Raw genomic sequence first — 18,374 nt, 5'->3', positions numbered from 1 at the left:
CAGTGTCCGAAACTCCCCTTGTTCTAAGGCTTGGGGGCTGGATGCGGCCCAATCGCCTTCTCAATCCGGCTTGCGGACGGTCCGGGAATCAGCATGTTTTTACATGAGTAGAGTGTGTCCTTTTACTTAATATGCATCTCTGGATTATTTGTAGGGCCTGTCTGGTGTTTTTACATGAGTACAATGTGTGCTTTTATTTAAAACGCATCTCTGGGTTATTTGTGGGGCATAGGAATATGTTCATTCCCCCCCCCCCAAAATATAGTCCAGCCCCCCCCCCCACAAGGTCAGACGGACAGTGGACCGGCCCCCTGCTGAAAAAGTTTGCTGATCCCTGTATTAGGGGGCTGGGCTGGGGAAGGACCAGATCATGTGAAAAATGAACATAAGACTTTAGCTTAAGATCTTTCATTTTCAGCTTTGTATTCTTGTTATTAAAAAGTGTGCCTAGACATTCTGTTGTTGTGCCCGTAACCTAGGTTTAAGGTGCCATTTAGCTCCTCGCTTTCATGCCTCAGTTTCTAACACTGAGTGAAGAAGGCAAAAGTCTCCCAGCATCCTCTGCGGAGTGGGAAGGGAAGAGAGAACATGAGCTGTCAAATGTTCACAGTGCTTTGTACTTCACACCAATTATTTGCTGCCCTAATTGGCACAAGCTGAATAAGGAGCTTTAAATGGGAAAACAAGAGAGACTTTAGTTGGCCCATCTAATGAGGCACACAGCCATGTAGGAGTCCAGCAAGCGCGTTGGTTTAAAATTTCAGAAGTAAAGAGTGGTGCATCAATAAAACTGCTAGCACATTTACAAAGGTAGAATCATAGAATCATAGAGTTGGAAGAGACCACAAGGGCCATCGAGTCCAACCCCCTGCCAAGCAGGAAACACCATCAGAGCACTCCTGACATATGGTTGTCAAGCCTCTGCTTAAACACTTCCAAAGAAGGAGACTCCACCACACTCCTTGGCAGCAAATTCCACTGTCAAACAGCTCTTACTGTCAGGAAGTTCTTCCTAAGGTTTAGGTGGAATCTTCTTTCTTGTAGTTTGGATCCATTGCTCCGTGTCCGCTTCTCTGGAGCAGCAGAAAACAACCTTTCTCCCTCCTCTATGTGACATCCTTTTATATATTTGAACATGGCTATCATATCACCCCTTAACCTCCTCTTCTCCAGGCTAAACATGCCCAGCAAGCAGGGTCAGGGTCTGGTTTCAAAATGGATGTTGAGGTTGGTGCATTGCAGGATGTTGAACTAAATGATCCCCGGAGTCTCTTCCAAGTCTACAATTGTATGTTTCCATTTCTATGTTCAAACATCCACTCAGCTCTAACCTTCCTCTCCCATATATTGGACACTGGAGGGGGGCGGGGAGCAAATACGCCGTCTTTTTCCTGCTGTTGGATTACTCGGGAGCAGAGAACATCTCCAACAATAACGGAACACCTCCATTTGCCCACATGCTGAATGGATGAGAATTATAATTCTTATAACAGACACGCAACGCTTGTGCTGGACGCCAAAACCAAGTCCCCAGGGGATGAGCGTACAATGATTTAGCAGCAGGTTTCCTCATGACTGTACTCAAATGTGAGCTCATTCCAAATTATGGCAGGATATGAAGCATATCTGGATTCCTCAAGAATGAGGCACAGACCACAGAGCCAAACCTGCACTTTGGATGTGGGCCTTTTAAAATCCACTGGGCCTCCAAACGGCTTGCCAAATGAAGTTTGCAATTGGGGGTTCTGAATAAAAGGAAGCTCCTTGTTTCTACAGCCTATTTTTGCTAAAGAAACAGAAGCAAAATTGCCAACTATTGTTTTATGGCACTGGTCAGTAAAACGGCATCCTGGCATGTAACCAGCAATGGGTTCGAAACGTTTGTAAACTTCAAAAATGGCCCGGCAAATATCCATTTCTTATCGATCCCACTCTGTCGATTTCAATGCTGTTTTCTTAGCAAGTCTAACTTTAGCTCCCTCAAAAGTGTTTTGCTTCAAGCCCAAAAACTGCTTGAGGAGAGAAATACATGGAAAATTTACGGCTATAAATAAACTAAGACCAATGAAGGATTTCAAGGTGGTGTTTGCCAACTCTTTAACCAACTCCGGCTCCTATGCCTCGTTCGGCCAACATCAGAAGGCCAGAATGCTGAATTTTTCAGGTCCAGAGCCCTGAGAACAGATCTTTCTGCTCAGGTGGCAATCCTATACATATGATATCAACAACTGCTGCAAATGTGATCATCACATCATGACGATGCGTGTTTTGTATTTAAATAACCTTAGTTCTGGGTCCAACACCAGTGATATCTCTGCACTTGGACAGACTCGCACACACAGCTCTAGTTAACCTGAAGTGTTGTTGTTGTGCCAGCGAACAAAGAGTGTGGACGGAGCCAATCTAGCATCACTGCGCCACCGCAAAGCATGCTCTCAGGCTCATATTACAGCGCATTTTGATACTGCCGTTATCAGCAAGCTCGTTTTCTATTGTTGAAATCAATGGCATCGGTTTCTCTTTCCCTCCCGCCCCAGCTTCAACTATTTGCAATCTCTGGAACAGATCATGTCCTGCATTTCCCAAACACCCCCATGGACTCGGAAGCTGGCAGAGGAGCTAAAATGTGGAACTAAAAATAAATCATTGCCCAATGATCCTCCCCATTCTGCAATTCAACAAAGAGCAGGCAGGTGTGGGGGAGAGAGAAAGAGAGAGAATATGCTCTGCCCTTAATTTTTATTTTTTATTTTTAATCCCACTTGCCAAGACTGCTGAGCTGTGCTCTATTTCTGAACTAAGCACTAAGCTGGCAAGGAGAGCGTCAAATGTCCCAATGAAGAAAACTCCCAAACCTCATCACATTACCACTTGCTCTGGGACAGAAAACTTAAGCTCACCGCCAGGAAATATTCCTCTTCCATGCAGGTAGTTCTAAAAAGTTGGGGGGGGGGTGTTAGTGGAGAGTCACACGTTTTCCTACCTCCCGTTTTCTTGCGTTTTTTACAAAGCAGGCCTGCCATTCTGGCCCCTTGGAATGTAAGGCTACGTATTGCTGCAGACCAGCCTTGGACAGTCCCAAATGTCTAAAAAGGAAGGCGGCAGATGGACAGGGACTGACCTGCAAGCCTGGGTTAATTTGGTCGCAGTGACATGGGAGGAGACGGCCGGGCAGCAGCCGTTGCGAGGGGTGGGAAGAGGAGGGTGGAAGAGAAGAACATGGCAGGGCAGGGCAAAACCCACGAAGAACGGGCTGCCCGCACAACAGCCAAATCCTCCGCCACTTTCTCCGAGCTGAACGGAGGGAGGAGGCCCTTCTCCTCTTGCTGCCGGTTTGTGAGTCTGTCATTATGCCGTGTGGAGAGCCTGGCTCTCAGCACTGCAAAGACCTCTGGGGGGCAAGAGCACCTCTGCAACTGCCCCACATCACACTTTCACCTCCGTGGGATTTCCGGGTGTGGAGGCTGCCCAGGGCGCGAAAAACTGAGAGGAGGCTGTGCCTTTACTACAAGAGTCCCCACGCTCCCCAGCCATAACAACCCCTTTATTCCACCACCCACATTCACCGAGATATCAACCATTTGCTGTAGGAGAAACCAACTTTTTATTCATTCATTCATTCACTGCATTTATCTCTCTCTTTTTTTCTCCGAGGAGCTCAAGGTGGTGTACAATGTCCACTCCTTAGAATCATAGAATCATAGAGTTGGAAGAGACCACAAGGGCCATTGAGTCCAACCCCCTGCCAAGCAGGAAACACCATCAGAGCACTCCTGACATATGGTTGTCAAGCCTCTGCTTAAAGACCTCCAAAGAAGGAGACTCCACCTTCTCCTTCAATCCCGGCAACAACCCTGTGAGGTAGGTTAGGCTGAGAGACAGCAGCCCCCAAGGTCACCCAGTGGCCACGTGGGAAATGAAGGAGTGAATCTTTATTTGCGTCACCCGTCGGCCATAGCAATAAAACAACAATAGAAATAAAAATAAGAAGTCGATTATATAAAATACATTTTAGGGTTTGGGGCCATGTGGGGATTTGAACCCGTGTCTGCCAGGTCCTAGTCCAACCCTCTAACTATTACACCACTCAAGGGCACCAACCTACTCTCTGCCCCAGGTGTCCCCCAGTGGAAGGAGGAGGTTCAACACCATCTGGACCAAGTTCAGGTTTACAGCCTACTTATTATGTCACACAGAATTTTGTGGGAGCACTTAGGAACTGAGCCGGCCCCTTCCCTCTGCCCCAGCCAGCCTGGTCCATGGTCTGAAGCGATGGGACTTGGGAGTCCCACAACATCTGGTGGTTGAGATGTTGATGACACCAGCAATTGTCTCTTGGAGATCAGTTTTAAACAGTCTTCACATTGTGCGCTGCCCTGGAAATATTTACATTGAAGGGCAATGTTTTTTATTTTAAAAATGAATAGATAATAAAATTATTTGCCGTCACCCCCTCACCAGATGGATAAAGGAAGGGCAGTCATGGGGCAATTGTCATGGTTCCTTCCTCTCTATGTTATCATAACAGCACAGTAAGAATCCACAGAGAATTAGCCCTCAGATACCGTTAATATGAGAAGTTGGCTACAGTGTGCTGCTGACAACCCCAAGGTTGCAGGTTCAATCCCCAGATGGGATGGCTGCGTATTCCTGCATTGCAGGGGGTTGGAGGGTTGGACTAGTTGATCTCCAGGGTCCCTTCCAACTCTACCATTCTATGCTTAAAAATTGCTTTTAACCCCTTCTTCCCTTTTAATCACACCTTACAAAATACTCTTAGACAAACAAGCTGCAATTTCCCTGTCTACAGCAGACGAAACACCCCTAAGTTCAAAGCCAGCAGCACCTTGAAGTTCGCTGCAGCCGCTTTCTATATCCTAACAATCAAGTTTCTTCTTAATGGCCATCAGCAGTCTGGCTGCTTGGAAAAGGAAGCCGGATGATAACTGCTATTTAATTTTAGCTGCAGTTATTTCTGATCCAAGGTCTGAACCCCGCAGTATTGGAAAACAGCAGCTGTCAGGATGATGTTGAATAGAGAGGCTAATTATGGGACAGAGGACACAGTATCTTCCGCCTAAGTGAAGCTGCAATGGTGCCCTGCCAGGCTTTTAGGAGAGCATAAAGGATAATTGCGGCTCTCTTGAAGAGTTGCAGTAGCGAACTTCCTGGCCGTGTCAAAGAGAGTCTTGCAAAGAGGTCCCTCAAAGTAACCAGCCCTCTGTTGGGTTCTCTTCCAGCCCACCTGCTGGCATCTGTCAGTCATTTCTGACAGACAGGAGACATGAGAGAAAGCAAGGACCAGCTCATCGCCCATGTTCAAAAGTCTGATCACCTGGAGATTTTTACTCCTTGCAGGTAACCAGAAGAATTGAGATGTTTACAAACAGTAAATCCCATCAACTGACAACCTTTGCCTCATTTTTCTCCATTTGCAGAATGGAAACAGGTACCACCTCCATCCTGGAGAGACTTGAAATTGCAATTTGGGTACATGAGCAACACCCAGTGCAGTTTCTGTGCTTCTTTGTACCTTTCTGTCTGTCTCCGAATTGGCTGGCCATGGTTTCCAAAGCACTTTGAGACCACAGAGTGAATGAGATGGCGCTCCCTCCAAGAACCGCAACTCTCTCCACGAAGAGCTACATCCACTGGAAAACTCACTTCTTTGTATGTGGATTGAAGGTTATGACAGAGGGCTATATACATATAATTATGTGTTTTATTATGATCATTACTGGTGTTGATTTTGCGTTTCTTATTTCTCTGTTCCTTTCTTCTCCTCCTTCTTTCTTTCCCCCTTTCTTTTCTTGTTCGATCTCTCCTCTCTTTCTTGTCTTTTGATTCTATTTGTTCTAGAATCTATTTTTATTGGATTGTGAAAACTTTAATAAATATCTGTGGGGGGAGGGAGGAACGGCTACATCAAGGTAGTCAGTCTAGTGCCCTACAAATGTTGGCAGACTATTATCCTAACATTGCTGGCCATGCTGCCTGCAGCGGCTGAGAGCTCCAGTCCAACAGTAGCTGGAGGGCACCATTCTGGCAACAGAATGTCCCCCCCCCCTCTTCAAACCCCCCTTTTCCCATGAGGCCCTTGGCATGGCCATCTCAATCCCTATCCGCCACCTGCAATAAAGCTTAGATTGATACAACGGAACTTTCTCATATACATCCCTTATTACCGGTGCTGCTTTCTTTCCCCCATTTGCCTAACCCTCAGGAAAAACCTACTAGTTTGTAAGCTGCTCAGGGCAGAGCCCTTTCATTTGGCGGTGTCACTCTGGAAACTGCCGCGGACGTTGGTGGTAACAGTTATCATCGTTCAGACTTATAAATCCTTTGGCTCATGAAGAGTTGAATTCCATTTGTGAACAAACTAGCACAGATCAAAACTCCACAAAGTGATCATATCACTTTGCCCATTTTCATTTTTCCCTCTTAACCTCCAAAACAAAAGGGGGGGCTGTTTAAGAGCCAATGATGAGCAAACTGCGCCTCCATGACACCAGCCAACAACCCAAAGCACATTCAGCCCGGTTTTATCAAATTAACTCTGTATCTGGAATGCAGTAAGCAACCTCAGCTCCCTATTCTTTTATATTCCCAAGAAGCTGGGCATATGTTAGGATCAGTTCTCCCCAAGATTACAGCTGGTGGCTCTTGTAAATAAGCTCTTTTGATCAAGTTCACCAGTTCAGCAACAGCATCAGACCCATTCAACCTGGAAAAGCCCCATGTTTCCACAGAACATCGTTGTCTAGATGTGATGCAAAGGAACACACATCTACACTGCAACAGCTTAAAAGTCTTCCCAAGCAAAAGGAAGGAGGAGAAATAAATCATTACAAGACCACAAAACTCACTGCTAAAAAGGATGGTCAATCCGAGGTCAGGGAGAAAGGACAAAAGTTGCTTCCACCCCTGCTTCAGTTTGCAGAAGTCCAACTGTAATGCATTACTTGCAACATCTTGGGTAATTGTTAAGAATTTGAAGGATAAGGCACAGTTTGGGGAACAGAAGTGACTGTGCAGGAAGGCTAGGCAGAAGATGATAAAACATGCTCCACCCTTCTCCTGTTTATGTGCATTTCCCCCCCAGCAAGCTGCAACCAGCCAGGCCTGGCAAGTTTGGGAATAATGGCCTGGCTTGCACATATGATAAGCCACAGCTGATTTAGCCAAAGTGTAATTTGTCTGAATGTCTGAACCCATCCAAGAGGCTAACCATGGCTTGCTTTCTGGCAGCAAAGCACAATGTTAAGCCATGGTTTGCTGTTGGCTTATGAGCCATGGCTTGTTTTCTAACATTGCCTTGGTGTTATGTGCAAATCCAACAGCCTTGCTGAACCATGGTTAGGCCACCAGAGATGCTCACCAGGATACAGCAGCTGAAAAAGAAAGCAATGGCATTGTGCCATGGGTTTTGCTATGCTCTGCTAGTTACCTGGGAAGGCACCTTTATTGTCATTGTACAACCTGTGTACAATGAAATTAAACAAGCCTCCATCGTCATCATCCCCAAACACTCAATCTCTTATCAAACAACACACCATCTTGCAAGTCAATTTCACTATGTTATTTTTTGTTCAACAGCCTAACAGCCCACGGACAGAAGCTATTTTTTAGCCTGTTGGTACGGCTGATTATACTTCTATATCTCCTGCCCGAAGGTAGAAGAGGTGATGCCCGGGGTGTGAGTCATCCCTGAGAATTTTTCTCGCTCTCCTAAGGCAACGATCCCTTGTGATGTCATCTAGCAGACTAGATGCTAAGACCAAGAAAAGACCAGTAAAACACAGGCTCCCCTAGTTAGTAAACCAGGTTATTTAATTTTGGCACTCTTTCCTCAAGATCCCCAAATGTCTGAATGGCATTACAGTGGAACCTCTGGTTGCGAACGGGATCCGTTCCAGAAGCCAGTTCGCAACATGAAAAGAACACAACCCACAGTGGAGCGTCTGCGTACGCGTGGGTTGCAACCCGCTGCTTCTGCGCATGACGTCATTTTGCGTGTCTGCGCATGCACGAGTGGTGAAACCCAGAAGTAACCCTTTCTAGTACTTGGACGTAACCTGAAAGAAAGTAACGTAACATGAGGTATGACTGTAGTAGGAATTTAATGGACTTATGTAGAAAATAAGTCTCACTGAGCCTGGGATAAAATAAGAGAGCTGTACAATTTTATTTCACAGTTCTGGAGATTCCCCCCCCCCCCTCCCCACCTCCCGTTACTTTCTTACACTTTCCAAGTTCCTTTCTTGGCAGGAGAGTTTTTGAGCCCATTATCACTGCAGTACATTCTCCAAATGCAGCAGAGCAATGTGAAAATTATTTCAGGCATAACAGCAACTGTCTCTCAGTGAAGCTTAGACATCATTTCCAGACAAAGCGAACAGATGATAAAGTTGAGGACTTAGCAAAGGGGTGAAAGTTGTATCCCAACAGAAGAGCCAGGAAAAAGTACACACAACCAATCTATTCAGAAACAAGTGAGCAGAAGCAAGCCTTGAGCTCACAGCATCCCAACTCCCTTTTGCCTACGCTTGAGGGGGATTCAAAGCTCCCTATCCTGATGTGGAGCAAACCATCATTTGATGGGTGCAATCCTAAACACACTTCCTGGGAAGAAGCCCCACTGAACACAATGAGACTTAATTATGAGTAAACATGCATTACAGTGGTGCCTCGCAAGACGAAATTAATTCATTCTGCGAGTCTCTTCGTCTAGCGGTTTTTTCGTCTTGCGAAGCAACCCTATTAGCGGATTAGCAGATTAGCGCTATTAGCAGTTTAGCGGCTATTAAAGGCTTAAGGGATTAGCGGATTAGCTGCTAAAAGGCTATTAGCGGCTTAGCGGCTTAGAAAAAGGGGGTGGGGAGCGAAAAAAAATCTCAAGACTCGCAAGACATTTTCGTCTTGCAAAGCAAGCCCATAGGGAAATTCGTCCTGCGAAGCGCATTGAAAAACGGAAAACCCTTTCGTCTAGCAGGTTTTCCGTCTTGCGAGGCATTTGTCTTGCGGGGCACCACTGTACTTAATGGCTTCCTCCAGTTCTACTGAATTGGGTTTTTAGCGATGTGACATAGGATAGCTCCCAGGTTCAGTCTCTGCGGCATATTTACTAATTCTCCACTCTTCTACTATAACCAGGGGAAGCCACAGAAAGACTCTGCCCAAGCCAGATTCTGAAAGTTTCTCTCTAAGCTTCTGAAAGTCTCTTTCTGTGCTTTGGGTTTCATAGTTTAACTCTTCAAATTGTAACTTGTAAAAGGCAGGTGGTCTCCAAATTGCGTGCCCACATTTGAACCACGCCTTTCTAATCCAATCCCAATGTTGCATTAAGATAGAGGACAATGAAATTTCAAAATGCATTTGAACTACTGTATCAGCCTCTCCCCCCCCCCCCAACATACACACTTTAGTATAGTGGATGTTTAACATACGGGGTGTGTGTGTGTGTGTGTGTGTTTTATAGCCAAGGAACTTCTGCGGAATTTTCCACTATGTGGTCAAAAGAAAAATAAAGAAGGGAGAAAATTATCTCAGTGAAACCAGAGACAAAATGCTTCCTTTCTCATACACACACACTCACACTTAAAATAAAGTACATCTTTACTACCCATGCTAATTTTGTCATTAATGATTGGGGATTATCCTGGGTAATATCCTTGTAAGGTTATTCCAATTTATCCTCACAACAGCCAACGAGATAAATATGGTAGAAATTTGGAGACTGGCCCAAGGTCACCATATAGACTTCATAGCTAATCAAGGATTTGAATCCAGGTCTCCTGATCCAAGTCCAGCATTCTATCTGCTATGCTTACACAAAAGCTTGCAATGCCGAGAAGCCCAAGCAATTTGCTAAGTCTGTAAATGAAAGATGCCTCAGTGCTGTATTTCAAAATCAATACTGTCCATCAAAACAACCCCCTTTGTAGACTCTCTACATGCCATCTCTTCATGGCCAGGTAGCTCTCACCAGGTCTGGTAAAACGTGGCTTCTGCTGTGCCACATCAGGCTGGACCGTGTCAGGTGGGGGGGGGGGCAATGTCTCAGGGACTCTGCATGTTCAAAAGCACTTTTTACTTTAACATTACTTTGCATCGGGGAAGTGGAAGCTGTGGCCATCCAGAAGCTGTTGGACTACAACTCCCATCATCCCTGGTCCTTGATTCTGCTGCACCAGGCAAAAATGTTTCTTTCTAGCCAGGCCTTTTATGGCTTTTTAAAAGTGTTTCTGGGAGGGGGGGTTATTGGTTTTCATTTGACCCCATAGTTCTAAATCTCAGGTATAGTGGTTAGTGCTGGACCAGGACCTGGGAGACCAGGACTCAACCAGTGGCATAGCGTGGGTTGTCAGCACCCGGGGCAAGGCAAGTAATTTGCGCCCCCCCCCACTGCACTGTCCCTCCCCCAGATAGTCCCTCGCTCTCTCTCCGCACCGCACGCCTGGCACCCTCCCCTCCACAGTGGGCGGCGACCCGGGGGCTCGGATCGGATTTGCACAGCCAGCACTGCAGTGAGAGAGAGTGAGCCAGGTAGGGGCAGAGAGCTGCGAGTGCGAGTCCGCCCCCCCCCCGATGTTGCGCCCGGTGCGGCCGCCCCCCCCCTGCACCCCCCACACTACGCCACTGGACTCAACTCCCCACTCAGCCATGAAGTCCACTGGGTGACATCGGGCCAGACACTGTCTCCATCGCTGTATCCTATCTCACAGGCTGTTGTGAAGATAAAATGAAAAGAACATAAGCTATGGGCATCCCCTTGAGCTCCTTGGAAGAAAGGGGCGATAGAAATGTAGCCGCAGCAGCAGCATCCAAGCGTAACAAAGCCTGCAGTTGCTTTTGTTCACATGCACCCATTGCAAACCCTCCTCTTTTGCCATCCCTTGTGTTTCCCCACTTAACCACTTCAACAGCCTAAACCCAAATTCAGCCTCGTTGGTTAAGCTACTCCTATCAAAAGAAAAGAAAACAGCACAATGCTGCTTACTAAGGAAGTCCACTCTGCTCCCAGCTAATTAAAGAAGCGGCATCAATTCAGCTGAGAAGATTCCTCTAGCCAAAAAGCTGCGCTCATAACACAACCTGGCAAAACAACAGCCAAACTCAGCAGAACCCAGCGCACTTGGCAGTTGCTGAGTGCAGCAATAAATTCACAGGAATCAGGATTATGGACTGTGCGTGCTCGGTTACAAGGCAAACTTTTACAACCCACGAAGAACCTTCACATAAACAACACCACATTCACCTGTTGTTCCATTCAGCTTTCAAATTAGACTGCTTCACACAAACCTTTACTCCACAAGCAAGAGATCACATTTAAGGTAGGCGACTAAAGTGTGAACTGCCTGCCTTGGGACTCTCCGGAAAGGAAAGATCAGGGAAGATCTTCTCTAAAGACAAAGGGTTCCTGGGATGGTCATGGCACAGTAATTTTAAATGCATGTGCATGGACACCACAGCAATACATGGGAGACCAGTTAGTGCAAGAGTGGGAGGCCATAGATTGGGATCTCCTGAGAGATCTCTGGCTAATGTACAGTAAATAGGCCAAGATTTCTGGCTCCCAATTCTTTGACAATGGCAACAAGAAAATGAATCCCAAATGGAAATTAATCAGCTGAAACAAAGAAAAGTCAAAGAACTGATTTGTGGGCAGAAGGACTGTGGACCCAGGTCCATCCTGGCACTCAAAGCCTCTGCTCAGCAGCTGCTCAAACACACCCAGCTCTTTAATTCGGAGTGTTTATCTTCCGCACCTGGCTCTTATTGCTGGATCATAAGGTTCAAATAAAACACAAAGTAGATCCCGCAAGCCTAAGTCAGTGGGTCATGAGAAACAAACATTAAAGAATCTTGTGCGTATCCACATACAGTTGACTGTTCTGGTCAATTTGCTGCCTTCCCACTGAGGACCAATAATTCCTCTGCAACTGTGTATGAGGCCCATTGCGTTCAGACAATCACTCACCCTACCCTCGGCTGACACCTTTCTATGGCCTAGGCGCATGGGTAGGCAAACTAAGGCCCGGGGGCCAGGGCCAGCCCAGTCGCCTTCTCAATCTGGCTCGCGGACAGTCCAGGAATCAGCGTGTTTTCACATGAGTAGAATGTGTGTTTTTATTTAGAATGCATCTCTGGGTTATTTGTGGGGCATAGGAATTCGTTCTCTCCCCCCCCCAAAAAAAATATAGTCCGGCCCCCCACAAGGTCTGAGGGACAGTGGACCGGCACCCTGCTGAAAAAGTTTGCTGACCCTTGACCCAGGGCATCAGAAAGGGCACAAAGGCCAAACTGACACACCAGCATTGGTCTGTATGGGAAACTGAACAACAGATTAATGGCCAATAACCTTGAGCGGGTCTTTCCATCACTGCTGGCAAGCACTGGATCAAATTAAGCCCCAGCTCCATGCACATCGTTTTACAGCTTGGGAACAGATGATCTAGAGAAAACAGCTGCAAACCTTTGCATTTTAAAATGTTAATAATGAAAGGAAATGTGGCGAGCTAGGAAGTCCGGCAGGAAAGGGAGGGGGGGGAAGAAACTTCCTTTGATCCACATTGGGAAGCTATGCGCTTGTGTTTATCTTCTTGAAATTAAGAGGCAATGAAAACTACAGTTCTCAGCATGCTTACAACGGAGTAAGTCCTCCTGCACTCAGTGGGACTTAATTTCCAAGGGAACATGTTTAAGGTCAGGCTCCATCAGGGTGCAATCCTAAACAAGTCCCTGGAAAATCTGCAGAATTTTCCCAAGTAAATATCCTAATTCAGATGCCATCTTGGGCAGCCTTTGGTGCATGAAACTGGTTCCATGCTTAAAGTTCAACTGTTCTGCTTGCAATGGTCACATGCTGGTGCCATGCTCCCCTGGCACGCCAACACTAAGTGTAGGCAAGGAAGTCCAGGAAACAGATGAGTTTTCTTACAAGGCATTACCTTTAAATAGGACCTAAGTGCTCCACTGTTAAGTTCATTTAAAATGAGTTGTTTTAATAGCCATTCAAAAGAATGCTGGTAACACTTCCCCAATCTTTTACATCAAAGCCAAGAACATATTTGATCAGCTAAGAAATCAAAACAGACACAACTGAAGGAAGTGACTGCTGGATTTCCTGCCAGTTGACTGCAGCTTAGTCCTCTTGTGTTCATTGCAACATTTTTCTAAACCCTGTGTAACTTTCACAACAACAAACTCAACTTATGACTTGGAAATTTATTAATAATTTGTTCCCTACCCATCTGAATAGGTTGCCTCAGCCACTCTGGGCAGCTTCCCTCAAAGTACCGTATTTTTCGCTCTATAAGACGCACCAGACCAGAAGACGCACCTAGTTTTTGGAGGAGGAAAACAAGAAAAAATATATTCTGAATCTCAGAAGCCAGAACAGCAAGAGGGATCGCTGCGCAGTGAAAGCAGCAATCCCTCTTGCTGTTCTGGCTTCTGGGATAGCTGTGCAGCCTGCATTCGCTCCATAAGACGCACACACATTTCCCCTTATTTTTTAGGAGGGAAAAAGTGAGTCTTATAGAGCAAAAAATATGGTAAGTTGCTCCTTCTAACTCAGGACAGTCTACTCTACCCGCTGACCAACAGGAGTCCTCCAGGTTTTCAGGCAGAAGTCTATCCCAGTACACCAAGGACTGAACCTGCGACCTTCTGTCTGCAAGGCACTTATCAGATCTGCTGGCATCACAATTGCCCCGTATGAATGGGGAATGTGCCCTAAAAGACACCCAATGCCACCCTGTTTCTTCACATTGAATAGGACTGGGAGGTGTAAGCCACTTTTCCCGCTGTGAACAGCTTTGAGAACAGATTTACTTGTGAAAAAAGTTGCATATAAATAACCTGGAGCTGGGGAGGTGGAGAGAAAATACCACTAGCCTATGCAATGGTGGTATCCAGTTTCTGGTATGCAATGAACCCCATTTCAAGATAGAGTAGAGCAATTTTTTGGAGTTGGGTTTAGCTCAAGGGTATCTTTTTGACAAGCAACTTTTCCACCCATGCTTAAACCCCCATCAGGTGGTAGTAAGATGCAATGAGATTTAGCTCAGGGACAGGAAATCTCTGGCCCTCAGGTATGTCCCATGGCGAGGAGAGCTGTAGCTGTGCAAGGCCGCATCCTGCTCCAGCAAGGACTCCTTCAGACAAGCGGTTTGTTGAGCATCCATCCCCATCTGTTTGCACAAAGTCTGTGCAGAGGTTAAATCATATTTGCTGTTTATGGAGCACTTGTTCCAATTTCTGGGGTGGTTAAGAAATACATCCATTTAAATACCGTATTTTTTGCTCTATAAGACACACCAGACCACAAGACGCACCTAGTTTTTGGAGGAGGAAAACAAGAAAAAAATATTCTGAATCTCAGAAGCCAGAACAGCTGCGCAGTGAAAGCAGCAATCCCTCTTGCTGTTCTGGCTTCTGGGATAGCTGCGCAGCCTGCATTCGCTCCATAAGACGCACACACATTTCCCCTTACTTTTTAGGAGGGAAAAAGTGAGTCTTATAGAGCAAATAATACGGTATGTCTCGACTACAATGTGAAATTAGTCAAAGGATTCTGATTTACTTATGTAAGGATTTCAAAGAATGGCTTGTTCAATGCTTCCCTTCTCTCTAAAGAGAGTGTGGGGAACCCTCCACCCTCCCCCACCCTTTTATTCTAGGCCCTCGCAGTATATGTGTGTGAGTCTGCTAGCCTCTTGCATACTTTGATAAGTCGTCTCTCTACACTAATCATGACCTATATTTGAAGCACCAAGTCTTTCCCCGAACGTGCTTCCATCTGTGCCTTTAGCAGCAACAATAAAAAAAAGTTTTTCATTGGATGGGTGACCATGTGTTGAGACTCCAGCATTGCAAGGGGTTGTTCTAGATGACCCTAGGGGTCCCTCCCAACTCTATGATTCTATGATACCATGGCAGGAAAAGCTTCCCCTGCCATTTCTGCCTGCAGTGCACCTATCCAAGACATGGAAGCCCTCCAAAGAAGGGTGGGGACCTGTCTCGCTCCTCGCAAATCACCAATAATATCATTTCCTGATCACCTTTACAACAACCGTGTGCGGGAGAAAGGCATCATTACAGTGGTACCTTGGGTTAAGTACTTAATTTGTTCTGGAGGTCCGTACTTAACCTGAAACTGTTCTTAACCTGAAGCACCACTTTAGCTAATGAGGCCTCCTGCTGCCGCCACGCCGCCGGAGCATGATTTCTGTTCTCATCCTGAAGCAAAGTTCTTAACCTGAAGCACTATTTCTGGGTTAGCGGAGTCTGTAACCCGAAGCATATGTAACCCGAGGTACCACTGTACTCCCAAATTGAAGAGGCAGGAAGATACAGGGGTTTACAAACAGAGCTACCCATTTGGAGCGCAAGTGAGATCTGAGCTGCTCTTCCAAGGGGAGCCCGTTGCGCCAGGTGGCACCAGTGGCGTAGCGTGGGGGGTGCAGGGGGGCCGGCCGCACTGGGCGCAACATCTGGGGGGGCGCCCTCGCACTCGCAGCTCTCTGCCCCTACCTGGCATCACGGGTTAGGGGGCGCAAATTACTTGCCTTGCCCCGGGTGCTGACAACCCACGCTATGCCACTGGGTGGCACAGTCATGTGGCACAACTCCATCACCCCACGGAAGCCTCACTCATCTTACCGGAGACAGAAGAGAACTCCGGGGAAACTTCTCCTCAGCCCCCTTCCCGTTCCATTGTCCTGCCTGGCCACCTCCACGAGAAACCCAGCCGCGCCGCGAGGAAAGTTTCCAGACAACTGGAAATAATCAGAGGGCGGCGGGCCGGGCTGGGAGCTCCGCATTCCGAGCTGCGATCCCCTGCCCGCTTCCTCGAGGAGAGGCTTCCTTCTGGGGCAGCCCCGAGTCCCCCCCCACCCCACACGGAAGCCCGCCTGGTCCTCCGGGCGCCCCGAGCCCGTGCCCCCCGCCAGCCCTCCCGGCGCCCCGCTCACCCTCTCGGGCTTTCTTCTTCCTGGCCAGCGTCCCGCCGAGCTTGCCCAGGAAGGACTCGTCCTTCTTCATCCTGTGCGGCCGCAGGGGGGGCGAGCGCACCGGCGTGGAGGACATGGGCGCGCCCGGGACGCCGGAGGCGGCGGCGGCGAGGCGCGGAGGGAGGGCGCCCAGAGGCCCGCAGCAGCGGCGCCGGCAGCCGGGAGACACGCAGCCCGCCGCGGGGCGCACCGGCGCGGCCAAGGGCAACGTGAGGGGAGGCGGGGCGCAATGCGCGCGCGCAAGGGCGCATCCCCGCCGGAGGGTCTGCCCAGAGAGCGCAGCGCCCGCCCGCCGATGGCGTGGGAGGCCGAGGGGCGGGTCCGAGGCTTCTCCGTCGCCCGCACCTTCGGCTCCGCAGCCGGGAGCAAAGGCTTTCCTTCGAGGGGAAGCAAACGCCTTAACAAAGAATAACGGGGGGAGTGGCTCTGAGCACGTGCCTGGCTCGTCGCTTTCTTTAAAAAGGAGAAGAAAACGGAACCCAGGTCGGTGGTTCCTCTGGGCATGTGCCGAGTGCCATTCTGCCAGGAGAAGGGGGAAGGGGACGAGTTCAGAGACTGAGCGAGTGCCCTGCAAAAGGAATGCTGGACTCTCCTTGCGCGCGCACGTTTATCTTCTTCCACAGTGGCAAAACTATTAAGCAGGATTTCGCCGATGAAAATAGGGACATCCTGTTGTTGTTGTCACGGCTCAGTTGGTTAGAGTGTGGTGCTGATAATGCCAAGGTTGCAGGTTCGATCCCTGTATGGGACATCTGCGTATTCCTGCATTGCAGGGGGTTGGACTAGATCAGGGGTCTGCAACCTTTAAGACAAAAAGAGCCACTTGGACCCGTTTCCGAAGAAAAAACAACTGGGAGCCGCAAAACTCGTCATTATAAAAATAACTTTTTTTGTCAACTTTTTATTATTTCTTTGTTTGACCCTTCAGAATTATTCCACATAGAAATAAACATTAAATTAACAAGTTGCCTTTTTTGTGTGTGGGTTCTTCACTCTCCTTCAAAACAGTGACCAGCATACATGCCCCCTTTCAATGCAGTGACCAACGTACATGCCCCTCACAATGTAGCGGGTGGGCGGGAAGGTGACATCGGGACGGTGCGTGACTAACGCACGCACCGCCCCCATGCAATGTCACAGCCAGTACAGCGCCCGCCACAGTGGGGAGTGTCGGGGCGCACAATGCGCCTCCTCCCCTCGCTAGTATCCGCCCCGGAGCCGCGGCAAAGGTGTAAAAGAGCCACATGCGGCTCCGGAGCCGCGGGTTGCAGACCCCTGGACTAGATGATCCTCAGGGTCCCTTCCAATTCTATGATCCTATGACCCCATCCATCGGACTGGGATGCCCCAGGCACTCTGGGCAGCTTCCAACAAATATAGAAACATAATAAAACATTTAAAAAACTTCCCTATTCAAGGCTGCCTTCAGATGTCTTCTATGTTTGTCTAGTCACTTTTTTGGGGGGGGGGGTATCGGAACACCACCTAGGGAGGCCTCTACAAGTGTTCCCATCACCCTTTCCCCACACCTTTTGGTAATGCTATGACCCATGCAAAATATCATTTCACAATATGTAGCAGTGACACACATTATATGTGTGTGTGATTCCTTGGAGGTTTTTAAGCAGTTTGGATGGCCATCAGTCATGGTGGTTAGCAGTGGTTTCTGCATTGCAGGGGGTTGGACTAGATGACCCTTGGGATTCCTACCAACTCTACGATCATCATGAAGCTGCATGCTTATCAACATAGCGTTTCTTGCCTTTGCCAAAGCTGTAGATAATGTGAACAGAACAAGGAAAATTTCCGTTAGAATGCAACAAATGTAGCTATCCAAATTTCTTATGACAAGGAAGTGACTGGGATATCACCAGTCTTATTGCTAGGAAAATGAGGCTCATTCCCAAGATGGTAGGGGAAATGAGATTTAAGAGTGTTGTGTGGAACGCAGTTGCATGTGTGCCATGGGCACCTATTGGACAGCACCTGTTACATCACCAGTAGTGAGCAATGCATTTTTCTCCACCTACTAATGCCAGGTATACTGCTTGTGACTCTAATACCAGTGGCCACCTTGCAAAGAGGAAACCTGCGTATTGGCTTCCTTGCACTGCTTCTTTCCTGGTCAAGCTTTAGAAGATTCTCCTTCTCAATCATCATCACCTCCCATCTCCATCACTGCTAGTACGATGTTAGCCATTCTGAGCTGTTTGAATGGGACCACTGCCCAGGCCTCAGGATCATCTTAACAGAAAATAAGTTATGGTGATGCATAGAAGAAAAGTCACAGTAAACTGAAATTAACTGGAATTATACAATTATTGCTAAAATTAAAGAATGCACATACTGTGCATCATT

At 47.6% G+C, this 18,374-nt stretch overlaps 1 protein-coding gene across 4 annotated transcripts in view; it reads right to left on the bottom strand.

Moving 5' to 3' along the window:
* Positions 1-18,374, bottom strand: part of PARVB (parvin beta) — a 97,136-nt gene that overhangs the window by 26,982 nt on the left and 51,780 nt on the right. The window contains exon 2 of one of the 4 annotated variants that reach the window (XM_083440901.1): positions 15,978-16,108. In XM_083440901.1, coding sequence (XP_083297027.1) covers positions 15,978-16,092 — 115 coding nt within the window. In that variant the 5' untranslated portion in view covers positions 16,093-16,108. Of the gene's footprint in view, positions 1-2,983; positions 3,104-6,866; positions 7,008-15,977; positions 16,485-18,374 lie in introns of those variants that run through there. The other 3 variants (XM_083440900.1, XM_083440903.1, XM_083440902.1) reach the window with 3 other exon arrangements.

Source organism: Podarcis tiliguerta, assembly GCF_965153285.1.
Source record: "Podarcis tiliguerta genome assembly, chromosome: 5".
In the NCBI taxonomy this organism is placed as follows: Eukaryota; Metazoa; Chordata; class Lepidosauria; order Squamata; family Lacertidae; genus Podarcis; species Podarcis tiliguerta.
The sequence above is the reverse complement of the archived record's forward strand: the minus strand, read 5'-3'. Positions and strand labels throughout refer to the sequence as shown.